At 41.2% G+C, this 22,628-nt stretch overlaps 1 protein-coding gene and 1 non-coding gene across 6 annotated transcripts in view; both read right to left on the bottom strand.

Annotated features, from left to right (window-relative positions):
* The window catches only part of NRDE2 (NRDE-2, necessary for RNA interference, domain containing), a 47,652-nt gene extending 44,837 nt beyond the window's left edge, over nt 1-2,815 (bottom strand). For all 5 annotated transcript variants that reach the window (XR_009518303.1, XR_009518304.1, XR_009518305.1 and 2 more), the window contains exon 1: nt 2,699-2,815. Coding sequence is in view for 2 of the 5 variants with exons in the window: in XM_060004053.1 (XP_059860036.1) it covers nt 2,699-2,762 (64 nt within the window). In the remaining 3 variants the exon portion in view is untranslated. The remainder of the gene's footprint in view (nt 1-2,698) is intronic.
* Nucleotides 2,816-22,341: 19,526 nt separating this feature from the next.
* On the bottom strand, nt 22,342-22,414 carry TRNAV-CAC (transfer RNA valine (anticodon CAC)). Its single transcript has one exon. It is a non-coding gene; the product is annotated as a tRNA-Val (tRNA).
* Between the last annotated feature and the right edge of the window lie 214 nt (nt 22,415-22,628).

Here is a 22,628-nt window from a genome sequence, read left to right as displayed (position 1 = left end):
AAAACATTTGCAAACAATGTGACCGACAAGGGATTCATCTCCAAAATATACAAACAGCTCATACATATAGCTCATATTGATACAGCTCAATATCAAAAAAGTAAACAACCCAATCAAAAAAAAAGAAAAAATGGGCACAAAATCTAAATAGACATTTCTCCGAAGAAGACATACAGATGATCAAAAAGCACATGAAAAGATGCTCAGCATCGCTAATTATTAGAGAATTGCAAATCAAAACTACAGTGAGGTATCAACTCACACCAGTCAGAATGGTCATCATCAAAAAGTCTATAAACAGGGCTTGCCTGGTGGCGCAGTGGTTGAGAGTCCGCCTGTCGATGCAGGGGACACGGGTTCGTGCCCCGGTCCGGAAAGATCCCACATGCCGCGGAGCGGCTAGGCCCATGAGCCATGGCCACTGAGCCTACGCGTCCGGAGCCTGTGCTCCGCAACGGGAGAGGCCACAACAGTGAGAGGCCCGCGTACCGCAAAAAAAAAAAAGTCTATAAACAATAAGTGCTGGAGAGGGTGTGGAGAAAAGGGAACCCTCCTACACTGCTGGTGGGAATGTAAATTGATACAGCCACTATGGAGAACAGTATGGAGGTTCCTTAAAAAACTAAAAATAGAACTACCATATGACCCAGCAATTCCACTACTGGGCATATACCCTGAGAAAACCATATTTCGAAAAGATACATGCACCCCAGTGTTCACTGCAGCACTATTTACAATAACCAAGACATGGAAGCAACCTAAGTGTCCATCAACAGATGAATGGATAAAGAAGATGTGGTGCATATATACAATGGAATATTACTCAGCCATAAAAAAGAGTGAAATAATGCCATTTGCAACAACATGGATGGACCTAGAGATTATCGTAGTAAGTGAAGTCAGAGAAAGAGAAAGACAAACACCATATGCTATCACTTATATGTGGAATCTAAAAAATGATACAGATGAACTTATTTACAAACCAGAAACAGACTCATAGACTTAGAAAACAAACTTATGGTTACCAAAGCAGAAAGGTGGGGGGTGAGGAATAAATTAGGAGGTTGGGATTAACATATATACATTACTATATATAAAATGGATAATCAACAAGGACCTACTGTATAGCACAGGGAACTCTACTCAATACTGTGTCATAACCTATACGGGAAAAGAATCTGAAAAAGAATAGATATATGTATAACTAATCATCTTGTTGTACACCTGGAATTAACACATTTTAAATCAACTACACTGCAATATAAAATAAAAATTAAAAAAAAAACGAAAATAAATAAATTTTAAAAGAATAAAAAGCTCTTTTGCAATCATTACCCCGATGCGGGTACCCAGAAGATGTCCAATAAACACTGGTTAAGATAAATGACAAGAGCAACACTCCCCTGTAAACCTGCCACTTCACCCTCCCAAAATAAAAGGATTAATCCTTGGCCTGTTATTCAAGTCAGTACCATCCCTCATCACCAGTTCCAACCATATTTCCCAAGGTGCCTCCTTACACCTCTACATTTCCAGACAAATTGAACTACCTGCAGTTTTTTGCAGAGGTCTCATGTTTTCCTTCGTGCGTGCCTTTGAAGGCCCTGGAATGCCCTTCCACTATCTCTTTGTCCAAATCTACCCTCTTGAAGACCCATCTCCAAAGTTAGCTCCTATATAATGCTTTCTTTGAACTTCCCCACAGAAGTCATTATTCCGCTGGTTCACCTGTGTCATCTATAACATCCCACCTTGTAAGTACTGTTACTTTTTTGTTAAGTACTTACTATTGGTCTGTACATTCAGCTAATATTTATCGAACACCTACTACACTTTGGGCCTGTGCTAGGGGTTAACGATGCTGCAATGAATAGACAAACACTGTTTCTGACTACGTGGATGTTACGGTCTAGTAAAGGATGACCAAAATTACACTAGTTATATAAGAAATTACTCACAATTATGAGAAGCATACCAAAAAAAGAAATGTAGGAATTACGACTGGATACGATAAAGGTGTCAGACACAGCTGGACTCTGCCACATAAGGGCATGATTTAGGATTAATCACTTTAAATTACAATTCACTATGTGCCACAGCTTTTAACAATGCAGATCTGGGAACGCTTAAGGCCTAAATAAAATATGTAATGCCATTACCTGACCTACAGTCGACCCTCAATAAATAAATGTTAGTTCTTATTCCCAGCAGCTGTGCCCATCTGGAGAGAAACTGTGTTTGATTAGCCTTTGGATCCTAATTCTCTAGCTCTTGGTCTGCCAAAAGATATGAGTCCAATAAACAATTCAGAAATAAGGAGAACAGAGAAGGAAAAAAAGCTGTAATAAGAACACCCAACATTTGCATCAGGAGTCTCCCCGAGATGTGGAGTACCATTGTTTCCATCTTACAGGTGAAGTAACTGAGGCTGGGGGGAGAAAACGGGGCTCAACAATATGATTACATGTAAGTCCCAGCTCCGAAGCCTCTCCCGGTCTGTCTTTCTCCTTTTGGACTCTACAACTCTACCCCAGAAACCCGGACGAGCGCCGCTGCTCCTCCCACAAGGCTTTGCAACACCGCGGAGAACTCTGGGATACAAATGAATAAACAAATCCAAGGCAAGGGCGAGACCTGGGCCCGAGAAACTCCGCCCTAAGCCCACCAAGTACCTTCTTCATCCCTTTTGTGTGCTTACCTTTCCTGGGGCTCCCGCTCTCGGGCTCCTCACTAACACCCGCAAAGGCGGGGAACAACGCCATGTTCACAGGCCACACCGCCTTTTCACTCCACAAAAATGGCGGCGGGAAGCCGAGGCCGGTAGTAAGGCCCTTGCGGTCGGTGTGCACTCTGGGAAGTGTAGTTTTCCCGTCGGTCCTTTGGCTTGTACCCAAACCGCGGGGGCGGGGCGGAATGAAAGGGGAAGGGGCGTGATGGGGGAGGGGCGGAAGGGACCACTTCCCAGTAATTAGTACCGTCAGGCTTCTGTGAGAACCAGAAAATGCTGAGACTGGAGGTGCAACTGTTCAGAGCACAAAGTTCAAGGAAGTTGGGATTCTGATTACACCCCAGAGTTCACACCATGGCTTCCTGAGTCAAATCAAATTCCCTAAGCTTCAGGGTTTTTTTTGGGTTTTGGGGTTTTTTTTTTGCGCGGGCTTCTCACTGTTGTGGCCTCTCCCGTTGCGGAGCACAAGCTCCGGACGCGCAGGCTCAGCGGCCACGGCTCATGGGCCCAGCCGCTCCGCGGCATGTGGGATCTTCCCGCACCGGCGCACGAACCCGTGTCCCCTGCATCGGCAGGCGGACTCGCAACCACTGCGCCACCAGGGAAGCCCCAAGCTTCAGTTTTGATGAAATAAAAATTTGTATTTTAAGGCAAGATAAAAATTTAAACAAAATTTTTCTCTGCCCGTTTGTACCTCCTCCCTCCCATCTAGTGTGCATCCTGCATCTGCATTATGCATTAACCAGACCTCCGCAATGGCAGAAATACCTGCTCAGCCGTAAAGATCAATTTTTCTTTTTCTGGTGCCAGCTGGGTAATTCCTCAGAAGATAACATTCCTTTCTCAATCCTGTAAGGGGTCATCTATGACCCACCACTCACCCTGTATGTGTAGGCATCTTTGGTGAACTTTATGTACAATACCAATATGTCATTTCCCTTAAAGATAGTGATTGGTGCAGAACGGACTGGTCAGACGACCTGCGGAGAGTACTGGGCCACACCTTATGGAAGTTCTTGGCTTAAATACATATTTATGAACTTAATGTTACCAGCTATATTACTTGTTTTCTGTCTATTCTATAAGATTATTGTTTCCTGCATTACCAAATGTGTGACTGAGTCTCAGATAAAATTAATGATGAATAGATGCCTTGAAGTGATTGATCAAATACATAGTTCTATAAGATCAATGATTGTAATAGTGTAACTCTAGATACGGGAAAAAGCAACAAGAGGGAACCATTTCCTGGACCATAGAAGACTAGTAAGACAGGCAGTCCAGAGGCTCTTGGTTACTGTTAAAGGGGCCTACTCCAGTAACAGTACCTTGAGGGGCCTATCAATGACATCTTTGCTTGACCTGGGAATGAGCATTTCCAGCACCTTGGGACAAAGTGGTCACGAAATGCCTCCCAAACCTTGGTCAAAATTAAGACCAAAAGGGAGGGGATTGTAAAATAAAGAATGTCACCCACCATCCAGTTCTACAAGAATCAAGTCACTAGCCACTGCAGTCACTGAAAGGAATCCCTGAAAGGAATTCAGGGCAAGCATCAGGATGAGGCACTTTTGTGCTCTGGGAGAACTGATAGAACTGGCCCTCAGATAGTTAGATATTTTCAGGTGAAAATTTTATGAACCCAGTTTCTTGCACCTTCCAATAATTAGAAAAGCACTAAAACCATTAACTAAGATATCTTTTCCTCCCAAATGGCAGTAACCTTCTATCAAGATGAGAGTTTGCATGTAACCCTTCACCAAAATCACATACATTCTGGCCTCATACTGTATCTCTTCAGAACAGTTCTCAGAGCTGTCTGGGAGATTGTCTCCTGTATTATAATCCTCAGTTTGGCGCAAACAAAACTTTCCATTTCTTTCTTAGATTGACAATTGATTAAGTTTTTTGTGTGGACAGTTTCTTCTGCAAAATGTTTTGAAGGTTAAATTAGCATAGAGGTAAAGTGCTTAGGCTTGTGCCTGGCTCGTGGAAAGCACTTAATACAAGTTAGCTTTTATGTGAGTTGTGACTGCAAGTCTGACTCAAAGCCTTGTGAGATATTCAAACTTCAATCAATTTATCATTTTAAATATTTTAGAAATACAAAAGAATTCAAGGTCTTCTCAAGTTCAAAGGTCTTTGCTGGTTAGAAAATATATTTACCCACTTATGAAGTATTCTTGACTTTAAAAAAATTGAATCTGAATCTAATGAAGACTGCTACCAGAAATATATGAGTAAAGGAACAATTTAAAGAGCTCATACCACCTAGAAGCAATCAGCCAAATTCGGAGTGTAGGAAATTATAGAAAACATCCCAGTTTCTTCAACGAATCAACATCTTTAAGGGGGTGGGAGATTGAAATAGATTAAAAGATTTTAGAGATATATCAACCAAATGCAATATACGGCCTCATTATGATTCTGGTTGGAAGAATTGTAAAAATTCTTGTTTTGAGACAGATGGAGAAATTAGAAGTCGACAGAATATTAGATGACATCAGGTAATTCTTATTAATTCTGTTAGATGTACTAATGTACTAATGGCACTGAGGTTACTTTTTAAAAATTCTTATATATCAGAGATATATAGTGAAGTATTTGCAGGTGAAAATAAATAAATGAAAATATATTGGGGGGGTGGTGGAGTCCCAGGGAGTTCAAAGATCTTTAGTTAGGAAATAGATTAAGAGTGGGAGATGCAAATCAAGTCAAAGGATGGATGGACTCTTGCGAAAGCTGCAGACCTGTGTGAGAATTAGGTTGTGTGTGTCCAAAATGAGCACCCTTCAAGTTTTTTTTTGTTTGTTTTTTTTGGGTTCTTTTGCGGTACGCGGGCCTCTCACTGTTGTGGCCTCTCCCGTTGCGGAGCACAGCCTCCAGATGCACAGGCTCAGCAGCCATGGCTCACGGGCCTAGCCGCCCCGCGGGATGTGGCATCTTCCCAGACCGGGGCACGAACCCGTGTCCCCTGCATGGGCAGGCAGACTCTCAACCACTGTGCCACCAGGGAAGCCCACCCTTCAAGCTTTGAAGGCCTCTACACATTGCTTACAAAAAGAGACTTAGTATGACGATATGAGCAGCAAAAGTCTGCAACTTTCAGGTTCTACCAAAATCTCTGGCTCTAAGGTCCCTCAGTTAATCGGGACAGCTTCCGCCTCCATTAGCAGACATCTCCCTTAGCAGACTCCCCTGGCTGCTGCGTTCCCCACCGCTTCATATCCTTCCATTCCAGAAGAGCAACTAATGTGGAAGGGTTAGGAGAATCAGGGTCATAATAGTAACGTTTTTGTCCAAGAAGGAATCTGGGCATATTAGGTATTTTCTGTACTACAGATGGGGAAGAGAATTTGGCTTAAGAGACGCCTTATAAGCAAAATTTAAAAGTGTGTAACTGAGTAACTGCTTTAGATTCCTGATTTTAAGTCGAAATCTTATGAAGTTTAGGCAAAGTTTCAGACCATCGAATAATTTAAAGTTTACCATACTTTTAGGTATAATTGATTACCTTTGTAAAAATTAATACTTGAAGAAGATTGATGTATTGTCAGGTAACTGAAATACCCAAAGAGGAAATAAAATGTATTACGTTTATAAATTTATATAAGATGCATAAATGCTAAGCCAAGGTCAGCAAACTTTTTCTTAAAGGGCCAGATAGTAAATATTTTAGGTTTTGTGGGCCAGAGGGTCTGTGCCACAGCTACTCAATTTTGCCACTGTATTGGGAAAGCAGCCAGAGATAATAAATGTTAAATGAATGGACATGGCTATGTTCTAATAAAACTTTATTTACAAAAACAAGTGGTGAGCCCACAGGCCATCATTTGCCAATCCCAAAGAGGCCTGTATTACATTGGGAAGTGTTTCATTAGCTACCTTTATAAACTGAAGCAAACATTATTCAAGATCCCTAAAAATTATTGCTAAAATAACAAATGAAATATGTAATCTGAACTTGAACATTTAAGAACATTATTCTTCAATTAAATCATTTATTCCTTTATATCCAACAACCAGTTTTCAGGAAATGAAAGGACAAAGGAACGTCATAAACACCACCAGGGGATACAATCAGCAAAATCCTGATTTTGGGAAAACGTGTGGAACAAACTACCTGCTTGCTTTCTTTCTCTCTGTTTCTCTCTTGGCTGTGTTGGGTCTTCATTGCTGTAAGCGGGTTTTCTCTATTTGCCGTGAGAGGGGAATATTCTGTGTTGCAATGCACAGGTTTCTCATTGCGGTGGCTTCTCTTGTTGCTGAGCACGGGCTCTAGGCGCACGGGCTTCAGTAGTTGTGGCTCGTGGGCTCTAGAGCGCAGGCTCAATAGTTGAGGCGCAGGGGCTTAGTTGCTCTGCAGCATGTGGGATCTTCCCAGACCAGGGCTCGAACTCGTGTCCCCTGCGTTGGCAGGTGGATTTTTTGTTGTTGTTGTTTTTTGTTTTTTTGCCGTACGCGGGCCTCTCACTGTTGTGGCCTCTCCCGTTGCGGAGCACAGTATCCGGACGCGCAGGCTCAGCGGCCATGTCTCACGGGCCCAGCCGCTCCGTGGCATGTGGGATCTTCCCGGACTGGGGCACGAACCCGTGTGCCCTGCATCGGCAGGCGGACTCTCAACCACTGCGCCACCGGGGAAGCCCTAGCAGGTGGATTCTTAACCACTGCTCCACCAGGGAAGCCCCCTGCTTTCTTTAACAAATAAAGTGCAAGGGAAAAAAATAAAGCAAGTACCCAAATGGAGACATGTATTAAAAGAGACTTGAGTTAAAAAAAAAAAAAAAGAGACTTGAGAGGCATATTGACCAATAGTAATGCACAGATCTTATTTGGATTCTGATTCAAACATACTGTATACGTAAAATGATGACATTTACAAAACAGCTGAAAATGTGAACACTAGCTGGATATTTGATAAAATTAAGGAATTATTGTTCAAACTTTATAGACATGATAAATGTGTTATGGTTATATATTTTTTTAAAGAGTCCATATCTTTTAGAAATACATGCTGAACTATTGACAAGTAAAATGGTATATGCCTAGGATTTGCTTCAAATATGGGAGGGAATTAATTGGTGAAGGTATGGTTGAAACAACATTGGCCCTGAGTTTATAATTATTAAAGTTGGGTAATGTGAACATGGGGGTTCATACATTATTTGGGCCTTTTTTGTTAAGTATATTGAAATGTTTCATAATACAAAATTTCTAAACTGGAAATTTAAAAGCTTATTTTTTTAAAAACATAGCAGTGAAAAGGAACAAACTACTGATATACATAGCGACATGAATGAATCTCAAAATCTATGCTGGGTAAGAAAAGCCAGACACAGAAGAGTATTTACTGTATGACTCTGTTGATATAAAATTCTAGAAAATGCAAATTAATATATAGTGACAGAAAGTGGATCAGTGGCTTCCTGGCTCTGGGAGTAGAAGGAGGGATATTCTGTGTGGTGTAAGGAGAATCTCTTGGGCGTGATGAAAATGCTCTGTATCTTGATTGTGGTGGTGGTGGTTTCATAGATGTGAACCATCTGTTTTTTTAAAAAGCTTAGGAACACACTAAGGTTTCGAATTTGTTGTTTCAATAAACTGAATGCTAATCTTTTAAACCAGGATCAGCAAACTTTCTGAAAAGGGTCACATAGTAAATATTTTAGACATAGCAGGACATACGGTCTCTGTGGCAACTACACTGAAATCTGAATTTCAAAAATTTTCACGTCACAAAATATTATTCCCCTTTCTATTTTTTCCAACATTTATAAATGTAAAAACCATTCTCAACTCGTGGGCCATGCAAATCAGCGTGGGCCGATTTGACCCACGGCCATAGTTCACTGGACCCTTACAAACTTTTTACCATTAGACAAAAATAAAAGTAAACTTTTGAATAGTCTTTTCTGCACAGGAAAAACCACCCCAGAGAGCATGAAACGAACTCACTTAACTATTAGTATTATTATCTGGGTATTTCCAGTGCATTTGGCAGGGTATTTCTTGGAATAAACCAACGTTTTCAAATTATGATTTGGTTTTGCGTGGAGCTTGACTAAAGGAAAAGAATGCACTGCTCAGCTACTTGTAAATGTTGCTATTCTTTGTAGTAGAGATTACTCACTCTAAATTCATAAGTTGCTGTTCTAGCATCTGTCACACTTTCTAATGTACACTCATTTAGCCTGTCTCACAGACCTTGATCACCCTTGGACACCAACAAGGGTGAATCTTTTCTCCAAAGCTGGGAGGAAAAGATGTGGGGCAGGGGGGGTTGTGCAGGAGAGATATATGAAAAGGGGCTGTATTTTAGTTGCAGAAGAGTTGGATGAGAGAGGTTATGCAATCTTGATCTCAGTAAAGTGGGCAGTCAGACTGGCCATGAAGAATGAAAAAGACGCGGGCATGACGTAGGGGCTGAAAACCATAGAAAACAGCCTTTAAACGATGTCATAGAAGACACAACATGAACAAAAGGATTGCCAGGAGGCAGTTAGATACCAAGTACGTAGGTGTAGGTACTCAGTACTTGTTTGTTGCCAAAATAGCACCTACATAATTCCCATTTACTTTTGGAGAAGGATATTATAGAAAAAAGAATAGACATCTTTTGTTTTGCTTAACTAGCACCCTCTTTTCTGAATCCACAGGGTGGTCGTGTTAGTACAATGTGGCCTTACTGTCCTGGCCCCATCTGATTGGTCAGGGTGAGGATGTGACCCAACTTGGCCACGTCTATAGTTGGTCAGTGTTCAACACAGCTCTGACCCAATCTGGGCCAAGCAAAGTTCTTTTGCAGGAATTTTGGAGCTAGAACTGAGAAAGAGAAGCTTGTCCCTCTTTGTGTGTCTGGACTGCAAGATATAATAGCCCAGGAGCTGGTGGACAAGTAGAGGAAACCTGCTTGTAGAGAGAGAAGGATGAAAGCAGATGTGAGTTGGAGAAGAGGGGTACGGAACTCTAATTCTAATCGTCCCTGGAGCCTCGGGTCTATGCTTGGATTCTGGAAAACAGCCCAACATCCCTTTCATGTATCCCTCATTTCAGTTAAACAGATTCCAGTTGACTTTCTGTCACTCACAACCAAAAGTCCTATATGATACAGAATGAATGAGTGAATGAATGAATAAATGACATCATCTCTACACTCAAGGTCATAATCCCAGAGCCTAGAGGTGCTCCAATTAGTTTCAATGATGATGAGATTTTTAAACTGGTATAAATATTAATAAAGGGAAACCTCACTAAAATGGATTTGGGAGGCTAGAAGCAGGAGAGCTCTCATGCACATACCACTCAGTCTCAATTACAGGAAAAACTGTCAATTACAGACCCCAACAAAAGAATCACCAACAAGAAGGAACCATCAATTCCAGGCCCCAACAGAAAAAGATGTACATTGCATCTCCTACATGAAATCTAATACCTCAGCAATTCAGCCAATGAGAAACCATCATTACCCCAAACTCTCACTTTCTCTAATGGACTTTCATTCAAAACAACGCCCCTGGGCTTCTCTGGTGGCGCAGTGGTTAGGAGTCCTCCTGCTAATGCAGGGGACACGGGTTCGACCCCTGGTCGGGGAAGATCCCACGTGCTGTGGAGCAGCTGGGCCCGTGCGCCACAACTACTGAGCCTGCGCTCTAGAGCCCGGGAGCCACAACTACTGAAGCCGGCGCGCCCGGAGCCCGTGCTCCGCAACAAGAGAAGCCACCACAATGAGAAGCCCGTGCACCGCAACAACGAGTAGCCCCCGCTCTCAGCAACTAGAGAAAACCTGCGTGCAGCAGCAAAGACCCAGTGCAGCCAAAAATTAAATAAATGAATAAATAAATTTATTTTTTAAAAAACAACCTCCCAGTGCCCTCCTTTTTCCCTATAAAATAATGTTCTTCTTTGTTTATTGGACTTGCCTATGGTTTTTGCTATAGCTTGTTTGTCCCGAATTGTAATTCCTCCGCTACCCTGGAATAAACATATTTGCTGGTTGAATAACTGACTTTTATTTTTATGGTCAACATTGGCCTATGAAGAACATGTAAAAGCAAACTCTTTTCATCTTAAGAAGAAAGGAATCTTCACCCAGTAACTCAGGCAAACTGGAGAAACCGGTCTATCAACTCATTCGATCTTAAGGAATTTTCTGCTGGTCCCTATGAAGTAAAAGAAAGAAAATGTGCCTTTGGAAACCAGAGATATCAACAAGGAAATAAAAGAGCCTGAGCCATTTCATTGCTGTGATCTGCTTTCCCTTTTTTTTTTTTAAGAGGAAGAAGGATGGCATGTCTTAGGTTGGAATGCCTTAATACGTGGACACAGTCCCGAGCAATTGTTCTTCAGTCATGGCTAAAGTGGCCTATTTATGCCTAATCGCAGTTCACACACTCAAGAATCTGTCTGAAATATGTAAAGTTTTGAGAAGTGGTGCAGAAATTACGGAAGAGTGTCAGCAACAACGCTTAGTAATGATGTTAGCATTTAGAAGAGTCTCTAGGAGGAAACTCAGGTTTACTCTTCTATAAGGAAGGTTATGTGGTCAGGCTGAGGGCGTTGCCTAAGAGCTTTGGATAAAAGGGATTAGAACCAGAGCTTTAAAAGGTTAAATGAATTTTCTTGTGTAGCTTACTCTTAAACTAGCCTTTCTTCCCAAAATGCCCTGAACTTTCAGTCTCTGTTATGATTAGACTCTTCCAGAAAGTGATATGTTTTATAAGTTATACTGATAATGAAAGGGATCAGTGAAAAAACATAAGCCTTTTATTTTTTTAAGTAATTTTTAACAAGCAAATAGTTAAATCCCCACTAGTCAGGCTGCCTTTCTTTGACTAGGAAAGTGACATTTTTAAGAACTGGTTGGTCCCAGTTTCCATTCAAAAACTCCTTTTTCCTATTGACTTTTCTCTCCCTGGTGATTCTCCTGGCTTGTGGCAGCATGTCTTTTAAGTATGGGGCAAGCGTGGCCGGTTTATCTCCTCCCCTTCTTATTCCCATCTTTGCCTCTCTTTTCACTGCCTCCTCTCATTGCCAAAAAGAACAAAAATGTGCATTTTTTTCACCTGTAAATTTCCAGTTGCAAATGAAAGTATCTAAATTAAATTGGTTTCACCTTGTGCCCACCTATTTAGGAGTACAGAGAGGAATTATCCCCCCCTACCATTTTAAGCATGCAATACATGCTTGATACAAAAAAAAAAAAGGTTTAAACACTGGAAAGTATAAAGAAGATGGGGAATAATTGCCCATATTTTCATTACCCAAAGACAAATACTATTTTGGAGTATTTCTACAGAGGCCTTTTCTTTCTTTCTTTTATGTCTTTTTGGGGTCTTGGTTTATGGGTATATTTTTTCATCATAACTGTGATTACTTTTCCTCCTAATATTCTATATAAGCATTTCTCGGTTTTACTACAAACCTCATAAAGAGGCATTAGATGCATAATATTTCATCCAATGAAATTTTCTACTTAACCACTTTCTACTTCTAGATATTTCGCAAACCTTACTTCTTGTGTCATCTCATCAGTGTTACCCGTGAGTTTTCCAAAACATGAACGGCCGGGCAGGATGGTCAGCAACAAGATCTTAAGTCGTAGCTCATCCACCAGTAGCCAAGAAAGGATGTTTGCAATGAGGAACTGCCACAGTGCTGGAGCATGAAGGGTGACGTGGCGAACATGGCAGCAAAAAAGGGCAAGAGGACACTTTCTAAAAAGACAAATATAACTTCAAATAATGTAGGCAAAACTCCATGAAACATTCACTCGGCAGTCACTACATTACGTGCCAACAGGACATACAGACATCTCAACAAACAAAGTGCAAAGATAATCTATAAACAAACAAGGAGTACCAGCAGCTGGGGAGGTGGGGATTAACTCTGCCTGGGAGGGCTCCACAGAGGTGGAACTGCTCACCTACGTCTTGACAAATAAGAAGGAGTTCCCTGGCTAGACAAAGGAGAAAACACAGGTAGACAGAGGAAATAGCATGTGCAGAAGTCCAGTTTCTAAAACAGCAAGGTGTGGTCAAGGACTCTCAACCAGGGCTATGTAGCTGCAGTGAAGTGAGAGAGGCTGGGGTCACGTCCTGAAGAACCCTGATGCCCTGTGTTGAACAGTAAAGAATTTGTCTGGTCCTTGTGTCTCTCAGTGGTAAACACTAAATCCTTGGCATTTACTGAGTGATCCTTTGCTGTTCGTGGTGGCCCCCGACCACACCTGTGTTTATGCTAACGCGATGACTTTCCAGCATGACTGTCATGACTTAGACCAGTCATGCTGGAAAGATCAACCATGTGATTAGAGGGTTGGGGCTTTGAGCCAGCCAACCTCTAGGGAGTGGAAGGAGGCTGGAGGCTGAGTTCAATCACCTGGCTGATAATTCAATCAATCATATTATGTAATGAAATCCCAATAAAACTCGAGACCCCAAGACTCCAGTGAGCTTCCTGGTCGACAAATACATCAAATGTGCAAGGAGGAGGGTGCATCCTGAGTCTACTAGGAAAGTGCACAGAAGCTCTACATCTGGCTGGTCCTGATTTGCATCCTTTATAATAAAACTGTAGTTGTGAGTATAGTACTTTCTTGAGAGTTTTATGAGTTGCTCTAGGTGGTTGAGGGCACCCCTGAATTTGTAGCCAGTTGGTCAGAAGTGCAGGTAGGCTGGGGGCCCCTGAACTTGTGACTGGAATCTGAAGGAGAGCAGTCTTATCAGGGACAGTGCCCTCAACCTGTAAGTCTGCAAACTTCAGGTGATCTGCATAGGAATCGCACTACAAGGTTGCATCCTGGGAAGAAATTTGGACCTGATTTTGAAGGATTTTAAGTAAAGGGACATCACATATTTGTGTCTTAGGAAAATCACTCTGTGCAGTATGAAGAGTGGATTAGACAGGGAAAAATATGAAGGGAGGGCTTTATGGATTGCTGGGAATCAGGCAGGAGCAATAAACTAGGCCAACATACAGCAATCAGGAGTGAAGATGAATTACCAAAAATCTCTGAAATAACTGTGTGAAGCAGCAGATCAAAGAGCAGAATCCCCCAGGGTTGGCTCTGCAAGAATGTGCCCAACCTATCATGGAATGAAGACAGAAGTTTATTGGAAACATCACTTTCGATTATCACAAGCTAAAAGATTTGGATCTTTTAAAAAAGAGTAAAAAGATACATTTTTCTTTTGAGTCTTTAGGAAGAGTTTAAAGACACAGAATAATACAACGAATGATTATGTGCTTACCCCTGCCCCCAATTAGCACATGTAAATATTCTCTTCTTTTCTATTAATTAGTTCTATTTGTGCTTATTTGTTTTCTATTATAAATCAGTGGCTTTCCGCAGGGGGGCGGGGGACTCCCAGGGGACATTGGATGGTGTCTAGAGGTATTTTTGGTTGTCACAATTGGGGATGCTACTGGCATCTAGTGAATACAGCCCAGAGGTGCTGCTAAACATCCTAAAATGCACAGGACAATCCCCATCGCAAAGAATTATCTGGCCCAAAATGTCAGTGCTGAGGCTGAAAAATCCTGATTTAAATAAAAGAAATAAAATATTATAAAGTTGAACTCCCTGTGTACCCTTCCAAACCCACTTCCCAACCACCCTCTCCCCAAAGGCAGCCACTAACTTGAATTAGGTATAAGGACAGAGGATTTTTTTGGAGTTATATTTTTCCAATTTCTTTTCTGCTAAGTTCTTAGGGTTCAACCCTTTGAAAATGTTTAGTTAATTCTCAGTGTCTCCTACAGGAATGAAAGTACCCACACAGACAACACTGTGCCACCAAAAAAGTACAATTGTAAAGGTGCTGCCTTTACACACGCACACACACACACACACACACACACACACACACACACCCCCCCGGATCCATCCCCTTACCACTGTTAATCTGTGCTGCCCTCTTTCTCAAGCTAGGCTGGGTTGCCCACCTAAAAGCGGGAGAGGAGACACAGTGCTAGACATGCTTCAGCCTTGACCAAAACATAACAAAAAACTCTTCTTCATTCAGTCTCCTTTGACACTGCTACTAGCGGTCCATCCTACAGGATCCTATGGTTGACCCTTTTACAGAATATAGTAAGTGTTTAATAAATCTGTCGGAACAGGGTCACTAAAAGCAGGCTTATTAAGCAAGGATGATCTAATTCAAGTCATTGTCTTACAAAAAACTTACAAACAGATGTTTGTGTTACAAACAGCTTATGAGAATTTGGGGGTAATACTGAAATGATGCTTCAATGCAAAAAAAAAAATCAACTAAAAGAAATGAAAAAGTTATCAAAAAGATGGAGAACAAAAAATAGCTCCTGGGCTCCCCTGGTGGTGCAGTGGTTGAGAGTCCACCTGCCGATGCAGGGGACACGGGTTCGTGCCCCAGTCCGGGAAGATCCCACATGCCGCGGAGCGGCTGGGCCCGTGAGCCATGGCCGCTGAGCCTGCGCGTCTGGAGCCTGTGCTCCGCAAAGGGAGAGGCCACAACAGTGAGTAGGCCCGCGTACAGCAAAAAAAAAAAAAAAAAAAAAAAAAGCTCCTTGTTTTTTATTTTAAAAAATAAAAAGCAAAACTATCTTTTAACTGCATGCTAAGTACTATGCTTTATACTGGTGATAAACTATCACTCCAAGTGAGGGAAATATCACTCAAGATGCCTTCAAGGATCTCATAATCCAGAAAGGGAAACACAAACATTAGCAGATAATGCTCGTAAGATGACGTGGTGGGACAATGAAAGAGATATTTTTTCAGTATAACTGCAGCAGAGATGAAATTAAAGACTCAATTGGTAATAGCAATGCCCTTCTTCATCCCATGCAGACTATTGTTTATAACCTTGTAATAAGAGCTGAGAATGCCATTTAAATTAAAATAGTCCAACAAACTTACTCTACCAGATTTAAAATATATTGCTATAATAATCCACTGTAATTTATATGGATAAGACACTGGTTTAAAACTAGGTAGATATAATAGAATAGAGAGTATAGAAACAGAGTTTGATCTAGCATAAATATGGTATTTCATATCAGTAAAGAAAGTATGGATTATTCAATAAATGATCTTGAAATAAATTTTAGTTTGGAGGAAAAAGTACATCATATCCCTAGCTCTTCTTAGTAGCAAATAAATTCTAGGAGGATCAAAGATGAAATATTTTTAAAACACATGAAAAACTAGAAGGAAATATAGGTATTTTAAAAATCTTGAGTCAAATGAGATATTTCTAAGTATGACACCAAATTTAGAAATTCCAAAAAGAAAATAATTTTTGCTAGATTAAATTTTTAAACTTCTGAACTACAGAAAACTGTCACAAACAAATGTAAAAAGAGAAGCAATCTTTTTTCAAAAAAAAAACTAGGTCATCTGGACTAATATCCTTAAGACATATGAAGAGCTCTTATAAATGAATAAGGAAAATGTGACTCTCCCTGATAAAATGGGGAAAATGAAATAAAAATGCAATTCACAAGAGATTTACAAATAAGCAGGTAGAAAGATAGCGTTCTTATTAATAGTCAAAGAAATGCAAATTTCACCACAATAAATGATGGTGAAGATTTTAAGTCTGAAAATACCAGTTTGTGCAGAAAGCAGATATTATTACATGCTGATGGTGGCAAGATACCTCGGTAGAAATCTTCTAGATGGAAATTTGGTAATACGTGTAAAAAGTTAAAGGAGAAGAGAAAATAGAGGGGAAGAAGGTTGAGGGGAAGAAGAGATGCTGAAGGGAATACTTTTGAACTAGCCTTTTTCATGAAATTTGTCTTAAAATTTATCTTAGATAAGCTTCTAGGTCAAGGTGACAGCAGGGTTGGTTTCTCCTAAGACCTCCTTGGCTTGCCGATGGCCACCTTCTCGCTGTATCCTCACGTGGCTTTGCTCTGGCTTTGTTTCCTTTTCATATAAGAATACCAGTCATATTGGATTAAGGCTCTACCCTTATTTAACATTAATTACCTCTCTAAAAGCCCTATTTCCAAATATAGTCACTTTCACGGTTAGGGCTTCAACATACGGATTTGGGGGGAACACAATTCAGTCTATTACAAATCGTGAAAAGTGGAAACAACCTAGAGGTCCAGAAAGTAAAATATTATGCAGCCTCACAGCGATGAAGCCGATTTATACTTGTTAACATGGAAAGCTGTCACAATACATGACATTTTTTTTTTTGGCCGCACCCCACAGGTTAGGGGATCTTAGTTCCCTGACCAGAGATTGAACCCCTGCCCTCGGCAGTGAAAGCGCAGAGTCATAACCACTGGCCCGCCAGGGAATTCCCTATGACATGTTTCTTAACAGGTTTTAAAACAATAGGCTTAGTATGACCACACTTTTGGAAAAATATATATGTATATTTGCAAAAAAACGTTATGTATGTAAACAAAGTGACATCTGGATAGCGGAGCTCTGAGAAAGATACATATTCAATTTTATATTTTTATGAATAATATAAAATGAATATTTTAACCTTTATAATAAAGGAGAAAAAAGTTATTTTCGAAAGGGCAGTTCCGTCCCAAATTTATTTCTTCCAGGATTATTTAAATACATTTCAAATTCTGATTGCTAATTTTTTGCATAAATAATTACAAACTATGAGCCAAAGTGACTCCGCGGGGTGCACCAGCGGAGGCCACTGATGCGAGGCAGATGACAAGCTTGAGTGGAAGAGATTCATTTGCAGAAAAATTATGAACATAAAAAAGTGTTAATTAGCCAACAGAATTTATGGGTGTGTTTTGTGGACCCTGGCACTCATTCAATTTGATTATTGTAGCCTATCAAACTACATAATTTAAGCCAAAAGGCCCTGTTAGAATAGACAAATACATTGACAAATTTCAAAGACAATAGATTCCTTTTTTTAGCAACTTGGAATCCTATGCACAATTTCAACACCAACCAAGTGGAATTTCACAAAAAAAGTGCAGTTTCACAACAAGGAAAAAAACAACGTAACAGTGTATGTTGGTTTAGTCCCTGATTGGTTTATCCACTAATTCAGTCCCCCGAGTGACAACTCTTTCCTTTTAGTGAAAAATCATCTCAATTTGCTACTTCTTTTGAGTTAGTTTTTGTATTTAAAGAATCAAAATTCAAGGCAGTTCCCTCAAATTTGAAGACCTCAGCAGTGAAATCACCTAGTGGTGATGGTCGTTCAGACTAAGCAACATTCCCAGTGTAGCCCTCCCTTCTGCATCATTAGTTATGGTTACGTTGTAGACAGAACCTCCATAATGCAGCTTGATTTGCCTAAATAGAAGAAATAGATCTTTCTCTGTTAGAGGGAAAGTTGGCATCAAGGACAGAAATTCATCTCCTGATTTTTTGCCATCCTCAAACGTTTAGCTAACTGATTCATCAGAACAAGCGAAAGCATAATGTCTTTCAACCTCTCCTGGGATTATCAAGTAGCTGATTGCAACCTTTCACAATCCTTCAGCATATGGGTTGCATAATCTTTAAGGGATTCTGCAGAATGTGCTGATAATGGTTTCCTCTTTGACATTCAAGTTAATTATCACTATTGAATCTTTAATACTTAAAAAATATGTGTTGCTTAATTTGTTCATGAATCAGTGGTTTAATAAATGCCAGCATATATATTAAATTATGTTAATGTTTAATATCTTTTTTGAGCAAAGTGCATTAAAAATTAAAATAAAATTAATTCTCACTTTCCCATTCTTACACTGTAAGTAATGTTATTTTACGCTGTGCTACAGTCTTCTACAAATTGATGTTCAGTGCTTTGAATTAATGAACTTTGTGATTTATATACTGGCTGGGGTATTATTCATTGCTTTTTCAATTACAGTAAAACTTTATACATCATGACATGAGACTGAGCAATTGGATGAATAGTACTGGGGGAGTTTTTCTTTTAAAAGGGATCACGTAATAAAGACGGAAAACTAAACTAGCGTCTGTAATATGCCAGCCAGCGACACTGGGCTCCGTGTTAGTGCGCTTATGAATGACCTTCCGGAAGTGAAGTTTTCAGAATCAGAATGTTCAGGAAAACCTGATCTCCCGCCCTTGAATAACTGCAAACGTTCATGGCGAACCACTATCATCCAGAGAACTAAAAAACAAGAATCTCTAGGATCCAGCGTATTAACAAGAGGCTGAGATTTTGAAAGTACTGACATGTCGTATCATCCTATCAATTTTTAGAACTGCCAGAAGTGATGGTTATGCTTTGCACCAACACCTAAATGTGTCCCATGCATCTGACTTCTTTCCATATTTCTTTTAGTCAACACTGACAAGATTCCTATCCCTGCCCTGGGCTCTAAGGGCTGAGGGAACATAACACAGGGATGACATTCCCCCAGGGTTTGTTCTGTTTGTTTGTTTGTTTGTTTTAATCTCTTGAAAACCCTGTGTCATTCCCAGGAGGAGCATCCCATGTAGTACATGGCCCCAGCTGGAAAACTCAAGGTGAGGCCAATGTGAGGAAAGGCTAGAGGGGGCCTCACTGAACTGCTCCCACAATCACAGAAGAGCGAGAAGCACAGTGAGAAGCCAGGAGAAGCGGTTGACAAGGTAACAGAAGCAGCAAACAGGCTCACTGGGAATCCAGACTCAGCACCGGCAAGCCACTGCCTGTGAAAAACCCACAGCCACATGGGGCCCAGGCTCCTTCCAGCCAGCTTGACCTACTCTGCTCATGACCCTCAACCTACAGGAACTTCAAATGCGCCAATAGAAAGGGAGGCTTTTCACCTGGCATGAGGGATTTTACTATTCAAAAGGAAGGACAAAGGGAGGGAGGAAAGACCTGTTATCGCCTCAGAAAAATGGGCCTGATGACAAGACCCTGCACCACGAATACCCCAGAAGCCTGGGCAGCCCCTTGCTTACTCAGGCAATTTGAGACCAGACCACACAAAACACCGGAAGGAAGCCTGTGCTTAAGACAAGGGATAGCCATGTAACTAATAAGCATTTATTAGTCCTGTGCATAGATATGCAAAATACCCATCACACAAGGAGACTTCAAACTCTAATTTTAGGATTTTATTCCTGTCTGAAAAATATAACCTCTGTTTTCTGGAATTTTCCTCATTCTGTTCTGGCATCTCTTAGTTGGTCAATCTGCCCACATCCCTTTGGTCACCTCCCATTAGAACAGGTCCCCCTCCACCCCACGCCCCGCCCCCCAGGGCCATTGCCTCCTCCGGCACAGGGCTGGTCCCAAGTCACTGTCTGTCATACAAGCATCCATCTGACCTGACCCCTCATTTCTTGTCCCCCACCCTGTTCCCTGCTTATGGTCTTTCCTGACCCTTGTACCTGATGCTCAGGATGGCTTCTCTGGCTCTTAACACTGTCTTCTGCTTTCTCCTTGATTTAAACCCAGCTCTTTGATGAAGCCTGTCTAAGCCCCTCCAGGAGCCCCTTACCCAGGACAGGTCCCCACCAAGCCAGCCCTGGTTCCTCCAGCTGAGCAGACCAAGACAGTTCTGGAAATTTTGCATTTGGAAGTCAAGGAGAAAATCTTATTTTGCATCAACACTTATTGTAAATAACACCCGTAAAAACTGGTGGATTTCTTGTCTGATCCTTTCTCAATGATGCAGCATGGTATGTATCTCAGGGTCCTCATTCCAAACATCAGTGAAGGTTGCACAGAGCTACAGTTCATCCAGTAAGATGGTTCATCCACTAATAGGACCAGACACTGGAATCCTTGGCTTGAGTCACCTCTCTTGTCATTTGATGTTTTCTGATAAGAGACAAGTGCTGTAAAAATAAATAAGCAACAGCATTCCAGTTGTTGCAAGTTCTGGGGAGCAGGGGGCTTTTAGACTTCCTACGCCATAACCATCCAAATGGATCCCAAAATTTACGTAGCTCCTGGAAAGTGTCACAATTATCTTGGCAAGTAAATCACTCTGCCCAGAAGTATCCACAAAATCCATTTTTTTAACGTCTTTATTGGAGTACAATTGCTTTACAATGGTGTGTTAGTTTCTGCTTTATAACAAAGTGAATCAGCTATACGTATACATATATCCCCATATCTCCACCCTCTTGCATATCCCTCCCACCCTCTCTCTCCCACCCCTCTAGGTTGTCACAAAGCATGGAGCTGATCTCCCTGCTGCTACCCACTAGCTATCTATTTTACATTTGGTAGTATATATAAGTCCATGCCACTCTCTTACTTCATCTCAGCTTCCCCTTTCCCCTCCCTGTGTCCTCAAGTCCATTCTCTACGTCTGTGTCTTTATGCCTGTCCTGCCCCTAGGTTCCTTAGAACCAGTATTTTTTTTTTTTTTTTTAGATTCCATATGTATGTGTTAGCCTACAGTATTTTTCTCTTTCTGACTTACTTCACTCTGTATGACAGACTCTAGGTCCACCCACCTCACTACAAATAGCTCAATTTCGTTTCTTTTTATGGCTGAGTGATATTCCATTGTATATATGTGCCACATCTTCTTTATCCATTCATCTGTCGATGGACACTTAGGTTGCTTCCATGTCCTGGCTATTGTAAATAGAGCTGCAATGAACATTGTGGTACATGACTCTTTTTGAATTATGGTTTTCTCAGGGTATATGCCCAGTAATGGGATTGCTGGGTCGTATGGTAGTTCTGTTTTTAGTTTTTTAAGGAACCTCCATACTGTTCTCCATAGTGGCTGTATCAATTTACATTCCCACCAACAGTGCACAAAATCCATTTTAAAGCCTCTGCTTTCAGGTTATCTGAAGACCCTGTATGGAGAGACCTAGCATAGGTTGTAGTGAACAGATGGTGTAGGTTCCAAGCAAGTCATGACATGTGCTCAGTTTTGGCCAGAGTGGCTCATGGTTATACTGTGGTCAGTGCCAGCTGAGACCCGCTCAGGACCCTGCATGGCCTGCCCAATGACCTCCAGAACTTTTGGGAAGGTGGTGACAGCATGGGAGCGTGACTGAGGGAAGATTCAGGGATGTGTCCCACCCTTAGTCTCTGAAATAGGTGTGACTCGTTGGCTCCAGTTAGAACTGGTGAATTCCCCAAATCCAAATGTCAGAGTGGTGATTTCTTGCAGAGAGTGGATGGCAGCCCTGGATATTTTGGGAACGAACCGTATCATCTTCCCTCATCTCTTCTGGGAGAGTCAGCCTACTTCTACACATCTGCTCCCAGGAGATCAGTCTCCAAAAAGCCCCACCTTGAGTGCAGGTTACAGGGTCAAAAGATGCTGCTGCTTTGGCTGCCAGCTGGGGTGATGTAGGCAGAGAAGCTGGGATGCGGGGGCATGCTATCCTGACCTACAACTGCTTCCCTTGCAGCCTGTAGACACTGCGAAAGCAATTTTGAAAATCTGAGACATCTTGATGTATCTGTTCATCTTAAGCTTATTTTAATAACTATAATTTTATTTATTTTTTAAAGCATTTATACCCTTTAAAATTTTTATTTATTTACTTATTTTATTTTATTTGGCTGCGCTGGGTCTTAGTTGCGGCACACAGGATCGTCGTTGCCACATGCAGGATCTTTGTTGCAGCATGAGGGATCTTTAGTTGCATCATGTGGGATCTTTTAGTTGCAGCATGCTAACTCTTAGTTGCGTGACGTGGGATCTAGTTCCCTGACCAGGGATCAAACCTGGGCCCCCTGCATTGTGAGCGCAGAGTCTTAGCCACTGGGCTACCAGGGAAGTCCCTAATAACTATAATTTTAGATGGTCATCTTTTATCCTGATCTTGAGTCTTACATCTTACATTTAATTTTTAAGCATCATAATGAATATTAATGAACTAATTTACTTAGGAATTCACCTAGAGTCTATTCCTTTATGTATGGCTTTCATCACAGTGATCTCAAACACTTCTAGGAAGATTACCCACATAAATAGTGCCCCCAGCATTTAT

Source organism: Delphinus delphis, chromosome 2 (assembly GCF_949987515.2).
Source record: "Delphinus delphis chromosome 2, mDelDel1.2, whole genome shotgun sequence".
NCBI classification, from domain to species: domain Eukaryota; kingdom Metazoa; phylum Chordata; class Mammalia; order Artiodactyla; family Delphinidae; genus Delphinus; species Delphinus delphis.
Note: the sequence above shows the minus strand (reverse complement) of the source record. Positions and strands in the feature narration are given on the sequence as shown.